Consider the following 20,917-nt stretch of genomic DNA (forward strand, 5'->3'; position numbering starts at 1 on the left):
GCCCTCCTGGATGCTCCTTACAAATTCTGCCCCATCCAAGCCCCTAGCACTAAGTGAGTCCCAGTCAATATAGGGGAAGTTAAAATCACCCACCACTACAACCCTGTTACCTTTACATCGTTCCAAAATCTGTCTACATATCTGCTCCTCTACCTCCCGCTGGCTGTTGGGAGGCCTGTAGTAAACCCCCAACATCATGACTGCACCCTTCCTATTCCTGAGCTCCACCCATATTGCCTCGCTGCATGACCCCTCAGAGGTGTCCTCCCGCAGTTCAGCTGTGATATTCTCCTTAACCAGTAATGCAACTCCCCCACCCCTTTTACATTCCCCTCTATCCTGCCTGAAGCTTCTAAATCCTGGAACATTTAGCTGCCAATCCTGTCCTTCCCTCAACCAAGTCTCTGTAACAGCAACAACATCATAGTTCCAAGTACTAATCCAAGCTCTAAGTTCATCTGCCTTACTGGTTATACTTCTCGCATTGAAACAAATGTACTTCAGACCACCAGTCCCGCTGTGCTCCGCAACATCTCCCTACCTGCTCTTCCTCTTAGTCTTACTGGCCTTATTTACTAGTTCCCCTTCATTTATTTCACTTGCTGTCCTACTGCTCTGGTTCCCACCCCCCTGCCACACTAGTTTAAACCCTCCGGAGTGACGCTAGCAAACCTCGCAGCCGGGATATTTGTGCCCCTCCAGTTTAGATGCAACCCGTCCTTCTTGTACAGGTCCCATCTGTCCCTGAAGAGATCCCAATGGTCCAGATATTTGAAACCCTCCCTTCTACACCAGCTGTTCAGCCACGTGTTCAGCTGCATTATCTTCCTATTTCTAGCCTCACTGGCACATGGCACAGGGAGTAATCCCGAGATTTGGTGCCACATAAAAGATTAATAGGCAAGATAAGAGCTCATGGTGTTGTGGGTAACATATTAGCATGGATAGAGGATTGGTTAATAGACAGAAAGCAGAGAGTAATCATAAATGGGGCATTTTCAAGTTGGCGGGTCGTGAATAGTGGAGTGACACAAGGAGCAGTGCTGGGGCCTCAGCTATTTACACTCTATATTAATGACTTGGATGAAGAGACAGAGAGAAATGTATCTAAGTTTGTTGATGATACAAAGCTCACTGCAGGGAGGACATAGAGAGGTTACAAAGAGACATAGATAGGTTACGTGAGTGATAGCAAATGGAGTAAAATGTAGGGAAGTGTGAAGTTGTAAAGATAGTAAAGCAGAATATTTTTTGAAAGATGTGAAACCAGTAAGTGTTGATGTTCAGATAGACTAGGGGGTATTCATACAAGGAATGCACAAAGTTAGCCTGCTGCACTTGCACGTTATTAGGAAGGCAAATGGCATGGTGGTCTTTATTGCAAGGGGATTGGAGTACAGGAATAAAGAAGTCTCACTAAAATTGTACACGGCTTTGGTGAGACCGCATCTGAAATATTGTGTGCAGTTTTGATCTCCACGTCTAAGAAAGGATATACTTGCATTGGATGCAGCGCAGCGAAGATTTACTAAATTGGTCCCTGGGATGAGGGGTTGTCCTATGATGAGAGGCTGAGTAAATTGCACCTATATTCTCTGGAGTTTAGAAGAATGAGAGGCAATCTAATTGAGACATAGAAGATTCTGAAAGGGCTTGATAGGTAGAAGCTGAGAGATTGTTTCTGCTGGTCAGGGAATCTAGAACATGGGGATACAGTCTCAGGATAAGATGTCAATCATTCAGGACTGAGATGATGAGAAATTACTACACTCGAAGGGTTCTGAATCTTTGGAATTCTCTACCCTAGAAGGCTGGGATACATAGATTTTTGGTCTTGCACGGAATCAAGGGATATGGGGAGTGGGCAAGAAAGTGGAATTGAAGCCCAAGATCAGCCATGTTTGTATTGAATAGTGGAGCTGGCTCGATGGGCCACATGGTCTACTTCTGCTCCTGTTTCTTGTGTTCCAAGGTGTTTCACAGGTGCGTTATCAGACAAAATTTGACAGCCATATAAGGAGATATTAGGACAGGTCAATGAGGTAGGTTTCAAGGAGCATAGGGAAGTAGAGAGGTTTACAAGGGAATTTCAGAGCTTAGGCCCGAGGCAACTGAAGGAGTGCCCACCAATGTTGGAGCAATTAAAATCAGGAATGCACAAGAGGCCAGAATTAGAGAAGCGCAGAGATCGCGGAGGGTCGTGGGGCCGAGGAGGTTAGAGATAGGGAGGGGCTAAGCCACGGAGGGAATTAAAAATAGGTTATGAAAATTTCAAAATTGAGACGTTGCTGAACCGGGAGCCAAAATAGGCGAGCACAGGGATGGTGGGTGAATGGGATTTGGTGCCAGTTAAGATATCGGCAGCAGAGATTTGGATGTGCTTGTTTATGGAGGGTGGAAAGTATGAGGCCAGTAAAGAGAGTGCTGTAATAGTCAAATCTAGAGGTAACAGAAACATGGATGAGGGTTTCAGCAGCAAATGAGTCGTCAGGTGATGTGATTGGACTTGGATATCTTCCATAGCCCACGTGGTGGTAAATGAAAAGATGAACAGCCGAAAACACTCTCTTCAGACACAGCCTGCATCTGGAATAAGCGAGATGAATAAAATGTATAACTGTACTGCAGGATATTTTCAGTTCACTGGTACATGTAGCCTGTTGCTGTAATGTGACCAGAAAGAAGACAGATACTTGGTAGGCTGGCAGGTGCATCATCTGAGAGTAAAAGTGCCAGTGATTGCACAACACGTGGAAGTGCTTTGAATCATAATGACAAGGCAGAAAGAACACCAGTGAGGTTCAATATTTATTTATTTACTTATTTATTTATTTAGAGATACAGCACTGAAACAGGCCATTCGGCCCACCGAGTCTGTGCCGACCAACAACCACCCATTTATTCTAACCCTACAGTAATCCCATATTCCCTATCACCTCCCTACACTAGGGGCAATTTACAATGGCCAATTTACCTATCACCTGCAAGTCTTTGGCTGTGGGAGGAAACCGGAGCACCCGGTGAAAACCCACGCAGACACAGGGAGAACTTGCAAACTCCGCACAGGCAGTACCCAGAATCGAACCCGGGTCCCTGGAGCTGTGAGGCTGTGGTGCTAACCACTGTGCCACCCATATGAAAGAACATCGCAACAGGAGGAGGCCATTCAACCCCACAAGCCTGTTCTGCTATTCAATGAGATCATGGTTGACGAGGCCTAACTCCATTGCTAACTCCTAACACCTTTGCCCCATATTGATAATTTTAAGATTAGATTAGATTAGAGATACAGCACTGAAACAGGCCCTTCGGCCCACCGAGTCTGTGCCGAACATCAACCACCCATTTATACTAATCCCATATTCCTACCAAACATCCCCACCTGTCCCTATATTTCCCTACCACCTACCTATACTAGTGACAATTTATAATGGCCAATTTACCTATCAACCTGCAAGTCTTTTGGCTTGTGGGAGGAAACCGGAGCACCCGGAGAAAACCCACGCAGACACAGGGAGAACTTGCAAACTCCACACAGGCAGTACCCGGAATCGAACCCGGGTCCCTGGAGCTGTGAGGCTGCGGTGCTAACCACTGCGCCACTGTGCCGCCCGATTACTTCACAAAAATTTAACAATTGACTTAGTATCAATTGCCAGTTGTGGAAGAGAGTTCCAAACGTCTAACCACCCTTTGTGTGTAGAAGTGTTTCCCAATTTCACTCCCAATTTTTAAGACTATGCCCCCGAATCCGGATAGTGATGAGGATTGTCAGAGGATACAGCATGATATAGATCGGTTGGAGACTTGGGCGGAGAAATGGCAGATGGAGTTTAATCCGGACAAATGTGAGGTAATGCATTTTGGAAGGCCTAATGCAGGTGGGAGGTATACAGTAAATGGCAGAACCCTTAGGAGTATTGACAGGCAGAGAGATCTGGGCGTACAAGTCCACCGGTCACTGAAAGTGGCAACGCAGGTGGATAAGGTAGTCAAGAAGGCATACGGCATGCTTGCCTTCATCGGTCAGGGCATAGAGTATAAAAATCGGTAAGTCATGCTGCAGCTGTACAGAACCTTAGTTAGGCCACACTTGGAATATTGCGTGCAATTCTGGTCGCCACACTACCAGAAGGACGTGGAGGCTTTGGAGAGGGTACAGAAGAGGTTTACTAGGATGTTGCCTGGTCTGGAGGGCATTAGCTATGAGGAGAGGTTGGGAAAACTCTTATTGTTTTCACTGGAACGACAGAGGTGGAGGGGCGACATGATAGAGGTTTACAAAGTTATGAGCGGCATGGACAGAGTGGATAGTCAGAAGCTTTTTCCCCAGTGTGGAAGAGTCAGTTACTAGGGGACATAGGTTTAAGGTGAGAGGGGCAAAGTTTAGAGGGGATGTGCGAGGCAAGTTTTTTTTTTACACAGAGGGTGGTGAGTGCCTGGAACTTGCTGCCAGGGGAGGTGGTGGAAGCAGATACGATAGCGACGTTTAAGAGACATCTTGACAAATACATGAATAGGAAGGGAATAGAGGGACATGGGCCCCAAAATTGCAGAAGGTGTTAGTTTAGGCAGGCATCAAGATCGGCGCTGGCTTGGAGGGCCGAATGGCCTGTTCCTGTGCTGTACTGTTCTTTGTTCCACAACCAGCAGAAATAGTTCCTCTATCTACCCTATATGCTTCCCCTTAATATCTTTATTTATTTAGAGATATAGCACTGAAACAGACCCGTCGGCCCACCAAGTCTGTGCCGACCAAGAACCACCCATTTATACTAACCCTATAGTAATCCCATATTCCCTACCACTTACCTACACTAGGGGCAATTTACAGTGGCCAATTTACCTATCACCTGCAAGTCTTTGGCAGTGGGAGGAAACCGGTGCACCCGGAGAAAACCCACGCGGTCACAGGGAGAACTTGCAAACTCCACACAGGCAGTACCCAGAATTGAACCCGGGTCCCTGGAGCTGTGAGGCTGCGGTGCTAACCACTGCACCACTGATCTTGAAAACTTTGATCAAATCACGCTTTAACCTTCTAAATTCCAGGGAATACAACCCTAGTTTGTGTAATCTCTTTTCGTAGCTTGACCGTTGGAGTCCAGGTATCATTCTGGTAAATCTGCACTGCGCTCCCTCAAAGGTCAGTAATTCCTTCCTAAGGTGTGGTGCCCAGAACTGAACACAGTAACTCCAGGTGTGGTCGAATCAGGGCTCTGTACAGAAGAAGCACGACTTCTACCCCCTTGTATTCTAGTCCGCCAGCATTCCATTAGCCTTTTGGATTATTTTCTATACTTGCTTATGCAATGTTGATGATCTGTGTGCCTGGACCCACCCATCAAAGTCTCTTTCAACCTCCACTATTTCTAGCTTTTCACCATTTAGAAAGTACCCTATTCTATCTGCTTAAGGTCCAAGAGAACAGCAACGTTTGATATGAAAGTGAAACTAAATAGTGAACATTGGAGCCACGTACTATAGTTACACCAATGCCTGAAACTGAAATACACAAGTGGCCCAGAATTTTTCACAAGGATTATTTTTCCCCGCTCATTCCCTGTACTGACGACTGTCTCAGGTCCTCGGTTGCAAGGGCACAAGTCTAGTTAGTATCGGCAGGAAGTCTATCTGTGGGCCAGCCTGTGTTGAGTGGGTCGGCGGTGACTCAGTGGGTAGTACACTCCTGCCTCCGAGTCAGAAGATCATGGGTTCAAACCCTACTCCCGCGACTTGAGTTCAAATTATGGACTGACACTGAGGGAGTGCTGCACTGTGGGAGGTGTCGTCTCTCAGATGCGGCGTTAAATTGAGGCCCCGTCTTTCACCTCAGGTGGATGTAAAAGATGCCACATCACTCTGCAAAAGAAGAGCAGCAAACCTCTCTGCGGCGCCCTGGTCCAACATCACCAAATTAAGAGGGCGTGCTTTTGTTAACAAAGCCAAGGAGTGGCCTGGTTATGCTGCAACTTCCCATTTCCGATCCCAATCCGGTTTGTGAATGAAGGAGAAATGTAAAGTAATTCATATTGGGAGTAAGGAATCACAAGAGAGAATGTGTGTTACATGGATTGGTGCGTTGATCAAGGAAGGCATTGAAGGATTAATCAGTGGTTAGGATCTGGATAGGGCAGCAGATACAGATTCAATCGTAGCTTTCAAAAGGGAATTGGATAAATTCTTGAAGGTGAAATATTGCAGGGATGGAGGGGGGGGGGGGGGGGGGGTGGGGGAGAAGAGAAAAGAGTGGGACTAACATCAAGGCGCCCTAGCAAAACTGAGGTCAATGGGAATCGGGGGAAAACCCTCCACTGGCTGGAGTCATACTTAACGCAAAGGAAGATGGTTTTGGTTGTTGGAGGTCAATCATCTGAGCTCCAGGACATCACTGCAGGAGTTCCTCAGGGTAGTGTCCTGGGCCCAACCATCTTCAGCTGCTTCATCAATGACCTTCCTTCAATCATAAGGTCAGAAGTGGGGATGTTCGCTGATGATTGCACAACGTCCAGCACCATTCGCGACTCCTCAGATACTGAAGCAGTCCATGTAGAAATGCAGCAAGACCTGGACAATATCCAAGCTTGGGCTGATAAGTGGCAAGTAACATTCGTGCCACACAAGTGCCAGGCAATGACCATCTCCAACAAGAGAGAATCTAACCATCTCCCCTTGACATTCAATGGCATTACCATCACTGAATCCCCCACTATCAACATCCTAGGGGCTACCATTGACCAGAAACTGAACTAGTGTAGCCATATAAATACCGTGGCTACAAGAATAGGACAGAGGCTAGGAATCCTGAGGTGAGTAACTCACCTCCTGACTCCCCAAAGCCTGTCCACCATCTACAAAGCACAAGTCAGGAGTGTTCTGGAATCCTCTCCACTTGCCTGGATGGGTGCAGCTCCAACAACACTCAAGAAGCTTAACACCATCCAGGACAAAGCAGCCTGCTTGACTGGCACCCGTTGGTAATGTCAGATCTCTACTGCTCCCTACATTACAACAGTGACTACACTTCAAATGTAATCATAGAATAATACAGTGCAGAAAGAGGCCATTTGGCCTATCGAGTCTGTGCCAGTCTTTTCAAAGAGCAATCCCAGTTTTTTTAAAATTCATTCATGGGATGAATTCCATTCACATTCACTCCCTCCACCACCAACGCACAGTGGCAGCAGTGTGTACCATCTACAAGATGCACTGTAGCAATGCACCAAGTCTCCTTAGACAGCACCTTCCAAACCCGCGACCTCTACCAACTGGAAGGGCAAGGGCAACAAATACATGTAAACACCACCACCTGCAATTTCCACTCCAAGTCACACACCATCCTGACTTGGAACTATATCGCCGTTCCTTCACTGTCGCTGGGTCAAAATCCTGGAACTCCCTTCCTAACAGCACTGTGGGTATAACCTACCCCAAATGGACTGCAGCGGTTCAAGAAGGCAGCTCACCACCACCTTCGCAAGGGCAATTAGGGATGGGCAATAAATGCTGGCCTGACCAGCGACGCCCACATCCCATGAATGAATTTAAAAAAAACTGGGATTTTCTTCTTCTTTTGGGCCTCCTTATCTCGAGAGACAATGGATACGCGCCTGGAGGTGGTCAGTGGTTTGTGAAGCAGCGCCTGGAGTGGCTATAAAGGCCAATTCTGGAGTGACAGGCTCTTCCACAGGTGCTGCAGAGAAATTTGTTTGTTGGGGCTGTTGCACAGTTGGCTCTCCCCTTGCGCCTCTGTCTTTTTTCCTGCCAACTACGAAGTCTCTTCGACTCGCCACAATTTAGCCCTGTCTTTATGGCTGCCCGCCAGCTCTGGCGAATGCTGGCAACTGACTCCCACGACTTGTGATCAATGTCACACGATTTCATGTCGCGTTTGCAGACGTCTTTATAACGGAGACATGGACGGCCGGTGGGTCTGATACCAGTGGCGAGCTCGCTGTACAATGTGTCTTTGGGGATCCTGCCATCTTCCATGCGGCTCACATGGCCAAGCCATCTCAAGCGCCGCTGACTCAGTAGTGTGTATAAGCTGGGGATGTTGGCCGCTTCAAGGACTTCTGTGTTGGAGATATAGTCCTGCCACCTGATGCCAAGTATTCTCCGAAGGCAGCGAAGATGGAATGAATTGAGACGTCGCTCTTGGCTGGCATACGTTGTCCAGGCCTCGCTGCCGTAGAGCAAGGTACTGAGGACACAGGCCTGATACACTCGGACTTTTGTGTTCCGTGTCAGTGCGCCATTTTCCCACACTCTCTTGGCCAGTCTGAACATAGCAGTGGAAGCCTTACCCATGCGCTTGTTGATTTCTGCATCTAGAGACAGGTTACTGGTGATAGTTGAGCCTAGGTAGGTGAACTCTTGAACCACTTCCAGAGCGTGGTCGCCAATATTGATGGATGGAGCATTTCTGACATCCTGCCCCATGATGTTCGTTTTCTTGAGGCTGATGGTTAGGCCAAATTCATTGCAAGCAGACGCAAACCTGTCGATGAGACTCTGCAGGCATTCTTCAGTGTGAGATGTTAAAGCAGCATCGTCAGCAAAGAGGAGTTCTCTGATGAGGACTTTCCGTACTTTGGACTTCGCTCTTAGACGGGCAAGGTTGAACAACCTGCCCCCTGATCTTGTGTGGAGGAAAATTCCTTCTTCAGAGGATTTGAACGCATGTGAAAGCAGCAGGGAGAAGAAAATCCCAAAAAGTGTGGGTGCGAGAACACAGCCCTGTTTCACACCACTCAGGATAGGAAAGGGCTCTGATGAGGAGCCACCATGTTGAATTGTGCCTTTCATATTGTCATGGAATGAGGTGATGATACTTAGTAGCTTTGGTGGACATCCGATCTTTTCTAGTAGACTCAATAGGCCGAATGGCCTCTTTCTGTACTGTATTATTCTATGATTACATTTGAAGTGTAGTCACTGTTGTAATGTAGGGAGCAGTAGAGATCTGACATTACCAACAGTTGCAGGGGGTCCCTGTGGAGGGATCAAGGGCAGCAGACATATGGGAACACCACCTGCAAGTTCCCCTCCAAGCCACACCCCATCCTGACTTGGAAATATCTCGCTGTTCCTTCACTGTCGCTGGGTCAAAATCCTGGAACTCCCTCCTTAATACCACACAGACTGCAGCAGTTCAAGGCGGTGGCTCACCACCACCTTCTCAAGGGCAATTAGGGATGGGCAATAAATGCTGGCCTAGCCAGCAACGCCCACATCCCATGAAATGAATAAGAGGTGATCATGGGTTGCATTGGGTCCCTGAAGAGTGGACCAATAGTTGTATTTCATCGCTGGGGAGTGATCAATAGTTGCGGGGGAGGGGGTCCCACTTACACAAAAGCCTTTGAAGAAACTTCTAATGAAAGGGACCTGTATGGGAACTGAAACCTTCCAGGCTCTCCTTGCAACCAGTGGAAGTGACAACCAACATTACCTCTTGCCAATCTAATCCTTTATTGGTCTAGTTTTTAAATTGTTAGCAAATGTCACAGCCTATGTTACACTCAGCCTCCTGGAACAAGGAGCTGCTGTACCCAGTTTGTTCAACACATGGAAGTAAACAGTTTGAAAAACAAGGGAACCCCCATTTTGACAGCAGTGATTATGCAACGCACCTACTCTAGCAGGTTTCCTGTGCTAACTAGGATGTGGTTGAATGAAGTCACCCACAACATGCATTTATCAAGTGCGCCCCTTGAGGGATGTGTCCGTTTTTGGATAGGAATCCCTGGGAGTCGATCAGCATTTGCACAGGAGGTCCCCGGGGAGCGTGTCGGTATTTACAGGAGGTCCCCGGGGAGCGCGTCGGTATTTACAGGAGGTCCCCGGGGAGCGCGTCGGTATTTACAGGAGGTCCCCGGGGAGCGCGTCGGTATTTACAGGAGGTCCCCGGGGAGCGCGTCGGTATTTACAGGAGGTCCCCGGGGAGCGCGTCGGTATTTACAGGAGGTCCCCGGGGAGCGCGTCGGTATTTACAGGAGGTCCCCGGGGAGCGTGTCGGTATTTACAGGAGGTCCCCGGGGAGCGCGTCGGTATTTACAGGAGGTCCCCGGGGAGCGCGTCGGTATTTACAGGAGGTCCCTTAGGAGTGTGTCGGTATTTACAGGGGAACTGGGGGAGTGTGTCAGTATTTACAGGGGGAACTGGGGAGTGTGTCAGTATTTACAGGGGAACTGGGGAGTGTGTCAGTATTTACAGGAGGTTGTCCTCAGGAGTGTAGTACAGTAAAATGTTCCCCAACCTAAAAGCCTTTTACAAGAACAGAAGAGTTTGAACAGCCCTTAACCCACAGGCAAGCAATGAGAACGGACCCAGCCTTACCGACAGAGCTCTGCAAAGACCAGAAAATTCAGCTTCCTTCTCTTCTTATCGCTCAGGCAGAATCCCACTCGTTTTGCTTTCAGCCACGGCTGCATGATTCAACGCTTTTAGTTACAAGCGGAAAATATATTTTCCTTGGGCGAGCTTTTTTTTTTAAAAAAGAGCAGTTTTATCCACCTTCGTTCACAGAAATGCTGTGAGGAGGGAGACAGAGGCGGGACGATCTGCTGGGTCATAAAGGGCTCAGTCATTCCAGCCCATGTTAATAACTCATCAATTTCACCTCTCCCATTGTTAAAACAAAGGGGGCAAAGTCTGGTTTCTTTCTCGCCGCCAATATCTTCACTCCTCCGCAGGAATCCAACTAGCAGCAGCTCCCGGGATTGCTTTGTTTCCCAATTCATTCTCCGGCTCCCAGCCTTTGCTCCGCCCCCTCTGTGTATTTGGTCAAATTGTCACAAAAAAAAAAATCAGGTGAACCAACCCCAAATGTTGCAACATTGAAATCTACAAGCCACGCCCTTCCACGCGGGCTTCCGGGCGGGCGGGGCCAGCAGCCCCACCCCCTTTAAAGGTATTTGAAAAAGACTTGCATATATATAGCACCCTTCACGACCACATGGCACTTTACAGCCACTACAGTATTTTAAGTGTAGCTACTGTTGCAATGTCGGAAAAGCGGCAGGCAATTTGCACACAGCAAGCTCCCACAAACAGCGATGTGATAAATGACCCAGATAATTACTTTTCTAATATTTGTCAGTTCCGAAGAAGGGTCACTGACCCGAAACGTTAACTCTGCTTCTCTTTCCACAGATGCTGCCAGACCTGCTGAGTGATTCCAGCATTTCTTGCTTTTGTTTCAGATTTCCAGCATCCGCAGTATTTTGCTTTTATTTTAATGTTTTTTGTGATCTTGATTTAGGGAAAAAAAAATATTAGCCAAGACCCCTCTTCAGCATAGTGCCATGGGAATCTTCAACATCCACCCAAGAGGGCAGACAGGGTCTTGACTTAACATCTCATCTGAAAGACAGCACTTCCAATACTGCAGCAGTGGAGGTTCAGCCGAGATTGTGCTCAAAACTCTGGAGTGGGACTTGAACCCACAACCTTCAGGGCTCAGAGACAGGAGTGCTGCACACTGGGCCACAACGGATACATTTGCTCAACTGTCAATCGTCCCAAAGGGTGGGAACTAATATGGGAACAGGAAGGTTGACTGAGGAAGTGGAATTTTTGAAGTGGTTGAATCTAAAAAATCATTCTAAATTTATTTATGGGTGAATGCCTCATTGGCCAATGGGTAGTATATGACTAAGCCTAAATAAGCATGTAGCTTATTTTACTGTTTGTAGCTCCAATTCCATGGGAACACCAGCACATGCAACTTCCCCTCCAAGTCAAACGTCGGCCTGACTTGGAACTGTATGGCCGTTTCTTCGCAGTCACTGGGTCAAAATCCTGGAACTCTCTTCCTAATAGCACTGTGGGTGTACCTACACCAGACAGACTGCAGCAGTTCAAGAAGGCAGCTCACCACCACCTTCTCTAGGGCGATTAGGGATGGGCAAAAAAAATGCTAGCCTTGCTCGCGACTCCCAAATTCCATGAACAAATAAAAAAAACTTCATGGACGAACAGCTTCAGACTGGTATCAGCTGTGGCTCATTAGGTAGCACTCTTGTCTCCAAGTCAGAACATTGTGAGCTCAAATCCCACTCAGAACAAAAATCTAAGGCTTATGCTCTCAATACTGCACTGCCGGAGCTGCCACCTCTCACGAGATGCTAAACTGGCTCAGGCAAGCATACAAGAGACCTTGAAGGAGAGCAGGCAAGTTCTCCCCCCAGTGTCCTAGCCATTATTTATCATAGAAATTTACCACACAGAAGGCAGACATTCAGCCCAGCACGTCCATACCGGCTGATAAACAACAATCCAGCCTAATCCCCACCTTCCAGCTCTTGGTCAGTGGCCTTATAGATTACAGCACTTCAAGTGCATAGCCAAATTTTAAACAATATCAACATCAATAAAGCAAATTATCTTGTCATTATCACATTGTTGTTTGTGGGAGCTTGTTGTGCACAAACTGGCTACCGCATTATAACAGTGACTGCACTGTATAAGTGTAGTTATTGGTTGTAAAGTGCTTTGAGATATCCTGAAGTGATGAAAAGTGCTATATAAATGCAAGATTAACCTCAGTGTCCCTGAGGGACCGGGCAAAGAAACATCAGCTGGGATTTGATCTCACTGCTATTCAATGAACCCGGCTGGACATCACGTCAGGAAGGCAGGATCAGGCTCAGCTGTGAAGCTTTCAGGGGTTGAACAGCCCTTCGACCACTCCCCTATCTAGGTTAACAAATGAGGAATGACCACTTGGGTGAGGAAGTGGAGGGCAGGCTATGAGACAACTTCTCGGAGAGAAAGCCTGTACCTTAAGGGGAGAGGGTGAGAAAATTTAGATGGAGAGGCCTTGAAGATTAATCTCCTCGCCATCAGTTTCGAGCAGGATTGAGGGCCTGGAGAATGGCAGATCAAATCCCCCATGGAGCAAGATGGGTCCGGGTCCCATTCTGCCTGGATGAGTGAAGGGCCAGTGTTAGGACCGTGTAATCACTTGGGGCCCTGAATCAATCTGGGAACCCTGCACCACCCCCCCCCCCACCACCCCACTGGTAAATTTAAGGGTTTCATATTTTCCTGTTCTGTGGTAAATCAATCTCAAACTTTATATCAATTATTTTAAAAACAGCAGCAACAATCTAAGCAGTTAGGGTAACTAACTGGTCCAACAAAACCCATAGACCAAAAAGGCAGTCACCGTCTAATTAATGACTCAGTTAGGGAGAACCCTGAATAAACAAACAAAAAGCATGTAGTTATTTCTCCTTCAATAAAGACCATTACTGCGTCCTTTAAATCTCAAATTTTCAAATCATAGCCAGAAAATCGTCTTGCTCCTGCATCGTTACCTCTGGCATCCCCCAAGGATCTATCCTTGGCCCCCTCCTATTTCTCACCTACATGCTGCCCCTCAGCATCATCTGAAAACACGGCAGGTCCTACATGAACAATGACGACACCCAGCTCTATCTCAACACCACCTCTCTCAACCCCTCCACTGTCTCTAAATTGTCAAAGTGCCCATCCCACTTCCAGTACAGGATGAGTAGAAATATCCTCCAATATTGGGAAAACTGCACCATTGTCTTTGGTACCCACTACAAACGCTGTTCCCTAGCTGACTCCATCCTTCTTCCTGGCAACTGTCTGAGGCTGAGCCAGATTGTTTGCAACCTCTGTCACGTTTGACCCCGGAATGAGCTTCCGACCACATAACTGCCCCATCACTGAAACCACCCATTTCCACCTTGTTAACATCGTCCAATTGTGCCCGTCTCAGCTCATCTGCTGCTGAAACTCTCCTCTGTTCCTTTGTTACCTCTAGACTTGACAACTCATTTATCCTAATATCTGCTGATGTGGCTCTGTGTCAAACTTTGCTTATGACTCCCGTGAAGCACCTTGGGATGTTTTACACCTTAAAAAGGTGCTACATAAATACAAATTGTTGTTGCCAATTCCATACAACAGTGACTGCCGTTCAAAAGTTTTTCATTGGTTGTAAGGCAATTCGGGAGGTTCTGAGGTTAGGAAAGGCACTATAGAAATGCAAAGCTTTCTTTTCTTTTTTTAATCCAGCAGGAGTCAGTAGCTGGCCCGTACGGTTTGTCTCCCTATTAGACGGTCCATTTATCTGCAGCCAGTATTTGCTGTTTAATTGCAATTTATTCCATATTGCCTTCATATTAAAAAAGTACAACAGCTGGAACTCATCAGGAGCCAAGTGTGGATACCAATGACAGAACACTGAGCTCAATCAGTAGTTTCCTTCACAACCCACCAGTAATATTTATTTATTCATCACCATAGAAACCACCAGTTCTAGTTTCCGAAATAAGTCAAAATCTCAACCAGCACTCACTTATAAATATACTATATAGGGCCTGTATCATTCAGTTCACAAATAGCAACGAGACTATGTTGGCCCTATATAATGCTGATTTGAATAAATACATACAGTAGTCTGCACTGCGTATAGTGGGTATGTTGGCATTAACGTGATTTGCCTTCTCCAAGTGTTGGATGTTGAAACCATCACAGGTTTTACATCTCCTGGCCGGCCTCCCACATCTCACCTTCGTCCAAAACTGTACAGCCCTGTATCCTAACTCGCACCAAGTCCCATTAACACATCGCCCCCCTGTGCTCTCTGAACTACACTGGCTTTCTAGTCCAGCAGTGGCTCAAGTTTAAAATTCTCATCCTTGCTTGCAAATACCTCCCTATCTTTGTAATCTCCTCCAACTTTCCACGACCTCTGCACTCCTCCAATTCTAGTCACTTGTGTATCCCTGATTTAATCGCTCCACCATTGGCAGCTGTGCCTACAGCTGGGCCCCAAGCTCTGGAATTCCCTCCCTAAACCTCTCCGCCCCTCTCCTCCTTGAAGACACTCCTTTGGACAACATGTCCTAATATCTCCTTATATGGCAGTTGTCAAATTTGTTTGATAACACCCCTGTGAAGCACCTTGGGACATTTTCCTACATTAATGGCGCTATATAAATGCAAGTTGCTGTTGGCTTTGTAGCAATAAAACATGAGCCCCAGATGCCCTTGAGAGGATTCAGAGTGTAACCAGTTAGCTGGGATTTGCACACAGGGAAAGATTTTAAATGATTCAACTGATCAAACAGCGCACCAGATCCAGGATACACGAACACCACATTGGTCTTATTCTGTATGCAGACAAAACCGGGCGGCCTGTAATATATAATGAAGCTGGACTATCAGCCTGTGCCCATTAACTATTCCATACATTTATTAAACGAAAGCAGCTCCCGTGCTTCAGTACTTGGATCAGTCGCATCCAGACCCTGACGAGGGATTGTTGAAAGAATGACTTCCGCATTTTAATAAAAAGAGAACTTGCATTTATATAGTGCCTCTCACAACCTTGTGATGTCCCAAAACTCTTTATAATCAATTGGGCGAGGTGCCAGCGGAACTAGCTTTCCCTACGGTGCTTCTGATATGACCTCCTTTTTCCTCAACCGAGGATTTCCCCCCACTGTGGTTGACAGGGCCCTCAACCGTGTCCGACCCATTCCCCGCAACTCTACCCTCACCCCTTCCCCTCCCTCCCAGAACCGTGACAGGGTTCCCCTTGTCCTCACTTTTCACCCCACCAGTCTCCATATCCAAAAGATCATCCTCCGCAATTTCCGCCACCTCCAGCGTGATGCCACTACCAGTCGCATCTTCCCCTCCCTTCCCCTGTCAGCATTCCGAAGGGATCGTTCCCTCCGTGACACCCTGGTCCACTCCTCCATTACCCCCACCACTCGTCCCTGTCCCAGGGCACCTTCCCCTGCAATCGCAGGAGCGGTAATACCTGCCCATTTATCTCCTCTCTCCTCACTATCCTAGGCCCCAAACACTCCTTTCAGGTGAAGCAGCGATTTACTTGTACTTCTTTCAATGTAGTATACTGTATTCGCTGCTCACAGTGTGGTCTCCTCTACATTGGGGAGACCAAGCGCAGACTGGGTGACCGCTTTGCGGAACAGCTCCGCTTAGTCCGCAAGCAGGACCCTGAGCTTCCGGTTGCTTGCCATTTCAACACTCCCCCCTGCTCTCATGCTCACATCTCTGTCCTGGGATTGCTGCAGTGTTCCAGTGAACATCACCGCAAGCTAAAGGAACAGCATCTCATTTACCAATTAGGCACACTACAGCCTGCCAGACTGAACATTGAGTTCAATAATTTCAGAGCATGACAGCCCCCCATTTTACTTTCATTTTTAGTTATTTTTTCTTCCTTTTTTTCCTCCATTCTTTTTTTACAATCTTTTTTTTTTGCATTTATTTCATTTCATCTTAGTTTGTTCAGCTTGCTTACCCACTGTTTTTTCAGGTTTGCATTTGCTGCTTGCTGTTCAATATTCAGTGTATTTACACCTAATCTGTACTAATGCTTTGTCTTTCAACACACCATTAACATATTGTTTGCCTTTGCTCCGTGACCTTTTGGTCAGCTATGTAGCCTGGTCCAATCCAGACCTCCTTTGTTATCTCTTGCCCCACCCCCACCTCACTTGCTTATAACCTGTGACTTTTCTAATATTGGTCAGTTCCGATGAAGGGTCACTGACCCGAAACGTTAACTCTGCTTCTCTTTCCACAGATGCTGCCAGACCTGCTGAGTGGTTCCAGCATTGCTTGTTTTTATTTTAGCTTTCCCTACACTTCTTTACCCAGAGAGAGAGTGGTGAGAATGTGGAACTCACTACCAGCTAGAGTGGTTGAGGCGAATAGCATAGATGTACTAAGGAAAAACTAAATGGGGGAGAAAGGAATTGGAGCATATGTTAATGGGATGAATGGCCTGTTTCACTGCTGTAAATTCTAGGTAATATTATACACCAATCTGGAGGTGGGAAGATCAAGTGCAATGTGCCAATATTGAAGGGCCTGCAGCAGCACCGTAAAGGGGAGGGGTGAAATGTAGGAGTTTGGAGGAGCAGGCAACATTTTTGGAACACCTACAGTAGCAATGACATTAATAATGGAAACCCATACCCCACTCCTGCGCTGTGGCGGTGACCCGAGCCATTTTCTGCTTTCTAAAATGGACCGGGTCCGTAGGGACACGATGTTCAAACCTCTGGATAAAGGCGGGAAAAATGTACCCAACGTGGCCCTCATCCTGATGACCACTTTCGTGTGCGGCTGCATCAAGCTGTGTGTAGACCACCAGTATGCAAACTCCAAGTGTCACTACGTGCTGAGGTTCTATCTGTCCCCGGTGTTGCGAAGGATGGGCCTGGTCACATTGCCGCGGAACGCTCCATCCAGTTGGACCGTGCCGTACCACCTATCCTTCATGGAGCAGTTTCTGCGGGAAAACACCTTTGACCACCGATACATCAGGCAGTGGTCTGCACAGAATGTCCTCAAGGCCCTACGGGAAAAGGAGACGGTGGATCCTGTGGGATGGTTCTCCGAGCAGACCGCCAAAGTCATTTGGCGGAATGCCTCATCACCAGAACTTTCAAACAAGCACCAAGATGTAGCTTGGCTGGTGGTGAGAAGAGCCCTCCCAGTCAGATCCTTCCTGCACGCCCGAAGTCTCGCCCCCGCCGCGCAATGCCCCCACGGTGGCTGTGGTGGGGAAGAGACGGTTGCCCACCTCCTCCTGGAATGTGTCTTTGCAAAGCAGGTGTGGAAAGAGATGCAGTGATTTTTGTCGAGGTTCATCCCAAGCAGCTCTGTAACACAGGAGTCTGTGCTCTACGGGCTGATCCCAGGGACGCACCCCGAGACAAACATCAACTGCTGCTGGAGGCCTACCAATTCGGCGAAAGACGCACTTTGGTCTGCCCGAAACTTGCTGGTCTTCCAGCGCAAAGAGTTGTCCATGACCGAATGTTGCAGACTGGCACATTCCAAGGTCCAGGACTACGTGCTGAGGGACGCACTAAAGCTTGGGGCAGCCGCAGCAAAGGCTCAATGGGGAAAGACCACAGTGTAAGGTCCCCCCACCAAGCTGAACTGAGGGGCTGGATCCATGGGAAACCCCTTGAACTGTATCGGGAAAATTTTCATTTGCTGTAAAAATGTAATTGGCATGACAAATGTGAAATGGAGGGGTTGGGAGGCAACTCATGATTGTAATGAAGCAAATGGACCTCCTTTGCACTGTTTATATTTTTTGACTTGGTGCTGTTTGAAACTGGTAATGTAATGACTGCAGATTTTTATGAATAAAGTATATTTTGGAAATAAAAAAAAACTTTTGAGTATCAAAACCCAAAAGTATGCCACAGTTGCATCTGGCTTTCCCTGACTGCAGCCTCATCCTGGTTTTCAAATCCTTCCATGGCCTCACCCCCATCCCCCTTCCCTATCTCTGCAACCTCCTTTCCCTCCACGACCCTCTGAGATCTCTGCACTCCTCCAATTCTGGCCTCTTGCGCCTCAGCTCCAATCCCAGTGACTCGGAGGCCGTCGCTAGCACCCAAACCACTGCTGACTAAAAACAGCGCAGACCCACCAAGCCAGTTCCTCATTCTCAGCAGCTGCATCAGCTGGCTCACTCAGAAATATCAACAAACACTTACACAAGCTTAACACGTTGCTTGCAAACCAAGTGCACTTTTTGCCCACCCTGCATTGCAGAACAGAGGGAAGAGAGCACAAGAGAAAGAAAAAGAGTTCTCTCTCCTAGAGAGAGAATCATCTCAATTGGGACTAGAGGACCAAAACAGGAAAGAAAAGAGTGAAGAGTAGCACAAAATCCAGGCCAAGACTCCCAGTACAGTACTGAGGGAGTGCTGCACTCAGATGTGCTGTCTTTCGGATAAGACGTTAAACTGAGGCCCCATCTGCCCTCTCAGGCAGACGAAAAAGATTCCATTGCATTATTTTCAAGAACAGCAGGGGAGTTCTCCTGTGGCCAATATCATTCTACCAACATCATTAAAAAAAAAGAGTATCACATTGGTGCTTGTGGGAGCTTGCTGTGCACCTACAGCTGTCACATTTCCCACATTACAACAGTGACTGCACTTCTAAAGTACTTCATTGGCTGCAAAGTATTTTGGGACATAGAGGTCATGAAAGGGGCTAAAGAAATGCAAGTCTTTCAGTTTCTTCTTTCAAACAAATTCAATGCTTGCATTCAATCATCACATATCTATAAATACTGTGACCGTGAATAAGTTGGTGCCTCAAAGTTTCAGCACCCTGCCTATTCTACGACCAAAAAAAACCCATACTTCTTACAGGCAGGAATACTGACTAGTCCTGTGACACTGTAAACAAAGGTGATTTGACAAAAGGTGTACAGCTATCTAAAATTAATTTCAAATTCACATTTACTCTGTTTATCTAAAGTCCTAATACAAAATTAGAAACCTTGTTGTGCTTGTGTAGATTAAAAACCCTGCTTTCACCAGTGGCATTGTGAAGTTTCCCCTCTATCACCATCCATGACGTTACGGGAGAGCTTTGCACAAGCTGTCAGGAACCAGCTGTAATAAACACAATTACGAAGAGTTCAAATGCCTGTAAAGACAGGAAGACACAGTGCAACAAGCTCCCTTTATTACGGCCTTAAGGTTCTGTCAATTCCGCAAAATGCACTTCCCCTTTAAGTGGTGTGGCTGTGGCAGACTCGAAACATTTTATTGCACAATAAAACCCCCAGTGAGGTGATGCAATTACACTCCCTCCAGTGAGAAGTCACACTGAGCTCCTCCCACTCAACCCTTCATTTGCATTTTACCCATACATTACCTTCAATTGCCTTTTCCACTCTTCTTTCTCCCTTTCCTTGTGGACTCAACTGCACAAGTCCCATACAAAATCTTTGCCCACACCCTGGCTCCCCTGATCAACAGCCACAGAGGATGGAATACAGTAACAAGGGGTGACTCAGAGCCAACAATGGTGTATTGGTACATTAAAAGGATTATACAGAATTCAGTGGTTGTATTGACATGGTTCTGATAATGGTCCCCTTGCCATTCCTATTTGAAGATGCCATGGGTCACGGGACATTGTGAAATCTTTGCTGACACCAGTTACTTGTTACATGGCACTGGGAACGATATCTCAGAAGCTCCGCATTGGAAATAGCTTGTGATCTTCACCAAACCAAAGTACTTTCCACCTACTACCACCCGAATAGCTCAGTTGGAACAGAGCCAAAGAGACCAATTAGGCCCCAGGTTTGGATCGCAGTCCCTATTAAAGCAACTGGTCACAGCTGTGCTGAGTAAGCATTACGAGCTGGACTCATGGACAGTTGAGGCAAAACCCCAGCTAACTACTGACCAGGGTTGCCAATGCTGGTTGGGTGTATTCCAGGTTTCATAACATGATCTGCGACCATACCACCCACTGCCCCACATTCCCAGCATTGGTTGCCTGACATGCCAAAACCCAGGGGGGGGGGGGGGCAAACAACTTACTAAATCAGGAAGCAAGCAAACTCTTCGTTCCCTGATCAACCATCAAGAATCATCCAAACAAAATAGCCTTTTTATCCATCTTTTTAATATAATGAATAAATCAAGTGATAAAGATGATAACAAAAATCTTAATGCCCATCATTTTTCTCCTGGGTTACTTGCAGCCGTGTCCTGATGAATCTTTAATTCTTGGAGACTCCAAGACGATCCTGGAGGGTTGGCCTACTCCTGTTCCTATGTAGCATCTGTAGTTTCCACTCCAGCAATAATCACATTGCCCTCAGGAGGAGAGAAAAGAAAAATGGAGTGGAACACCCTTGAATATAAAAAACCCTTTTTTGCACATCTATCGAATTTCAATTGTCTTGATTTCAAACTCACTTGAGAGGCTAGACGGAGGCTTGGTTTAATGTTTCATCCAAACGATAGCACCTCTGACAGTTCAGCACTCCCTCAGTACTGCACTGCAGTGTCAACCTAGATCTAGTGTTGAAGTCTCTAGAGCAGGACTTGAACCCACAACC

At 47.0% G+C, this 20,917-nt stretch overlaps 2 protein-coding genes across 5 annotated transcripts in view; one reads left to right on the plus strand and one right to left on the minus strand.

Annotated features, from left to right (window-relative positions):
* The window catches only part of LOC137353024 (inositol-tetrakisphosphate 1-kinase-like), a 56,466-nt gene extending 37,039 nt beyond the window's left edge, over window positions 1-19,427 (minus strand). For 2 of the 4 annotated variants that reach the window (XM_068018934.1, XM_068018937.1), the window contains exon 1: window positions 10,342-10,777. In XM_068018934.1, the coding sequence (XP_067875035.1) occupies window positions 10,342-10,436 (95 nt within the window). In that variant the 5' untranslated portion in view covers window positions 10,437-10,777. Of the gene's footprint in view, window positions 1-10,341; window positions 10,778-19,335 lie in introns of those variants that run through there. The other 2 variants (XM_068018935.1, XM_068018936.1) reach the window with 2 other exon arrangements.
* sars2 (seryl-tRNA synthetase 2, mitochondrial) overlaps window positions 1-20,917 on the plus strand; it is a 189,583-nt gene that overhangs the window by 118,059 nt on the left and 50,607 nt on the right. The gene's annotated exons all lie outside the window — the stretch shown is intronic.

Source organism: Heterodontus francisci, chromosome 40 (assembly GCF_036365525.1).
Source record: "Heterodontus francisci isolate sHetFra1 chromosome 40, sHetFra1.hap1, whole genome shotgun sequence".
Taxonomy (NCBI): Eukaryota; Metazoa; Chordata; class Chondrichthyes; order Heterodontiformes; family Heterodontidae; genus Heterodontus; species Heterodontus francisci.